Source organism: Cebus imitator, unplaced genomic scaffold, assembly GCF_001604975.1.
Source record: "Cebus imitator isolate Cc_AM_T3 unplaced genomic scaffold, Cebus_imitator-1.0 Scaffold266, whole genome shotgun sequence".
Lineage (NCBI taxonomy): Eukaryota > Metazoa > Chordata > Mammalia > Primates > Cebidae > Cebus > Cebus imitator.
Genome location: NW_016107581.1, coordinates 2,301,003 through 2,304,393, shown reverse-complemented (window position 1 = coordinate 2,304,393; position 3,391 = coordinate 2,301,003). Strand labels below are relative to the sequence as shown.

Genomic DNA, 3,391 nt, shown 5'->3' with positions numbered 1-3,391 from the left:
CCTCAGCCTCTCAAAGGGCCGGGATTACAGGCGTGAGCCACCGTGCCTGGCCTGGCCTTTCTGTTTCTGATGTCACTTCCCAGGCACATGACCTTGGGCAAGCCAGGTGGCCTCCTCGGCCTCAATTTCCCTGCTTGCACAATGGGAGGGGCTGGACTCAGTGACTCTGTCTGTCTAGCATCCCAGGCCGGGTGGATGGGGACAGATGAGGGCGGTGGAAGTGCAGAGAAGTTTCCATGAGTACTAGGGGCTACCTCTTGACCAGTTCCAGGCCCCGGGGCCCCTCGTGGGCAGAGGTGTTTGGAGAACTGGGGGCTGGGGACAGGGACCTGGATCAGGCAGCCCCGTCCCCCATGGGGGACTCTCTGCATCAGCTGCTGTCCTTGGGGGCAGTGGGGGTGCTGGGGCTCTGGCTCAGCCAGTTAGGGTGAGACCCAGGCCCACGAGAAGCAGAGGCCCTGCTACCAGGGTTTGCTGTTCTGCTCTGTGAAATGGGGACAATGACAGTGCTCTTAGATGCCTGATGTGGAGTCCACAGAGACGTGAGGGACACCAGCGCCTCCCTTATTTTGAATTCTTTCTCCGTAGAAGGCACCATAGGAGCATTTTGTTAAAGCAACCCTTCCAGAACACTTGCTAAGGAGTGTCACTGCGCTCTTCCAAACCCTTTACACGTCTTCCTTTGGAAATTCCAAACCCCAAAATCCTCCCCTTACACATTTTCCCTTGGAAAAATCCAAACCCGAACCCTGCGCGACAGGTTCTGTGATGACTCCCATTTTTACAGATGGGGAAACTGAGGCACAGGGAGGGGCAGCTCCATAGCTAGGAAGTGGTAGAGCTGCAGCTGAGGTCTGCCCGTGGGGGTCTGCACTAACAACATATTCTGTGTTCCCCAAAGCTCTTCCCAGCTTGTGATCCCAAGAAGCAACTTCTCCCTGAGTCTCACTTTGGTGATCTCAAATACCGGCAAAGCTGGAGCCATGCGGCCACCTTGAAGAAACCAGTCGTCTCCTGAGCTCTGCCCTCCCAGCATGCGCCCCTCCCGCAGCTCCCACTGCCCGCAGCTGCACCTTGATGTCCTCCGCATTGGCAGCCTGTAGCTTCTCGCGGAAATGCCCATCTGTCTCCAGCACGTCGATGACCTCCTGGAGGTACCGGTGGTAGTACAGGCCCGTGTCCTGAGGCAACAAGGACAGACATAGCAGCTCCTGCTCCCACCCCCCCCGCCCCCACTGCTGTGACTGCCATGGCCTGCTCCCTGGGGCAGCTGCCAAGGGACTCAGTTTTTACCTTTTCCCACATCTGTAGCAAAGATGAAATGAAAATTATATCAGTGAACACCCAGCCCAATACTGCTCAGAGTGGATGCTCAGAGTGGATACAACTTGTTGGGAGGCCATGAATCAAACCTTTATCCAACCATCCACCCATCCACCCACACACCCATCCACCCATCCATCCATCCATCCATCCATGCATCCACCTACTCATCCATACATCCTACCCACCCATCTAGCAATCATCCATCTATCCATCCATCCATCTATTAATCCACTCATCCATCCATCCATCCAGCCATCCATCCATACATCTCCTCACCCATCCATACATCCCATCCATCCATCCATCCAGCCATCCATCCATACATCTCCTCACCCATCCATACATCCCACCCACCCATCTCTCCACCCATCATCCATCCATCTGTCCATCCATCTACCCATCCATCCATCTGTCCATCCACTCACCCACCCATCCACCCACCCACCCATCAATCCATCCACCCACCCACCCATCCACCCACTCATCCATCCATCTATCCACCCATCTACCCATTTATCCACCCATCCATCCACCCACCCATCCATCCATCCATTTACCCGCCCACTCATCCATCCACCCACCCATCCATCTAACCACCCACCTATCCATCCATCCATCCATCCATCCATCCATCCATCCATTCAACAAACATTCACCAGGCCCCTATCACCAGGCACTGTGAACAACATAGACAAAAGTCCCAGGTCTCCTGGTGCCGTCCCTGTCATGCATAGCTGGGCAGCTCTTTACTGTCCCTGGGCCTTCTTTGCTCTTCCTATGTATAAAACAGGCAATACGTCCTCTGCCTCCCAGAACTGTGGTGAAAAGCAAGTAAGATAAATTGGAAAAAATAAGTAAATAAAATCACAAAAGAGAGAAAGCCAGGCGTGGTGGCTCATGCCTGTAATCCCAGTGCTGTGGGAGGCTGAGGCAGGAGGACTGCTTGAGCCAGGAGCCTGAGGCTGCAGTACATTATAATCATACCACCTCACTCCAGCCAAGGTGATAGAGCAAGAGCCTGTGTTCCAAAAAAAAAAAAATTTTTAATTAAAAAAAAAAAAAAAAAAAAAGAAAGAAAACTGTCTAGGCATTGTGGCTCATGCCTGTAATTCCAGCACTTTGAGAGGCTGAGGCAGGTGGATTGCTTGAGCTCTGGAGTTTGAGACCAGCCTGGGCAACACGGGGAGACTCTGTCTCTATAAAAAGAAAAAAAATTAGCCGGGCATGGTGGCACATGCCTGTAGTCCCAGCTACCTGGAGTCTGAGGCAGGAGGATCAGGTGAGCCCAGGAGTTTGAGGCTGCGGTGAGCTATGATCCTGTCACTGCGCTCCAGCCTGGGCAACAGTGCAAGACTCTATTAAAAAAAAAAATTATTTACCTCTTTACCAAGTCTCACAAGATCCCACATGATCCACATAATCTCCCTGTCTCCTCCTCTCCCTGTTCCAGCCACAGCAGCCTCCTCCACATCCTCAACTTGCTCTGCATTCTCCCACCACGTGGCCTTTGCTCATGCTGTTCCCTCTGCCTGGTATGCTCTTCCCCTCACTTCCTCGCTTCCTTGCTCTTGACCTAACATATCTCTCCAGTTCAGAACTCAGTGGCTCACACCTATAATTTCTAGCACTTTGGGAGGCCAAGGCGGGCAGATCGCTGGAGGTCAGGAGTTCAAGGCCGGCCTGGCCAACATGGTGAAACCCCATGTCTAATAAAAATACCAAAACTTGCCGGGTGCAGTGGTTCATGCCTGTAATCCTAGCACTTTGGGAGGCCGAGGTGGGTGGATCACCTGAGGTCAGGAGTTCAAGACCAGCCTGGCCAAGATGGAGAAACTCCATCTTTAAAAAAAAAAACAGGCCGGGCGCGGTGGCTCACGTCTGTAATCCCAGCACTTTGGGAGGCTGAGGCGGGTGGATCACAAGGTCAAGAGATCGAGACCATCCTGGTCAACATGGTGAAACCCCATCTCTACTAAAAATACAAAAAATTAGCTGGGCATGGTGGCGCGTGCCTGTAATCCCAGCTACTCAGGAGGCTGAGGCAGGAGAATTGCCTGAACCCAGG

General features: G+C 52.9%; 1 protein-coding gene across 3 annotated transcripts in view; it reads right to left on the bottom strand.

The window, feature by feature from the left end:
• Positions 1–3,391, bottom strand: part of NUCB1 (nucleobindin 1) — a 27,371-nt gene that overhangs the window by 22,607 nt on the left and 1,373 nt on the right. For all 3 annotated transcript variants that reach the window (XM_017500503.2, XM_017500504.2, XM_037728478.1), the window contains exon 3: positions 1,074–1,181. In XM_017500503.2, coding sequence (XP_017355992.1) covers positions 1,074–1,181 — 108 coding nt within the window. The remainder of the gene's footprint in view (positions 1–1,073; positions 1,182–3,391) is intronic.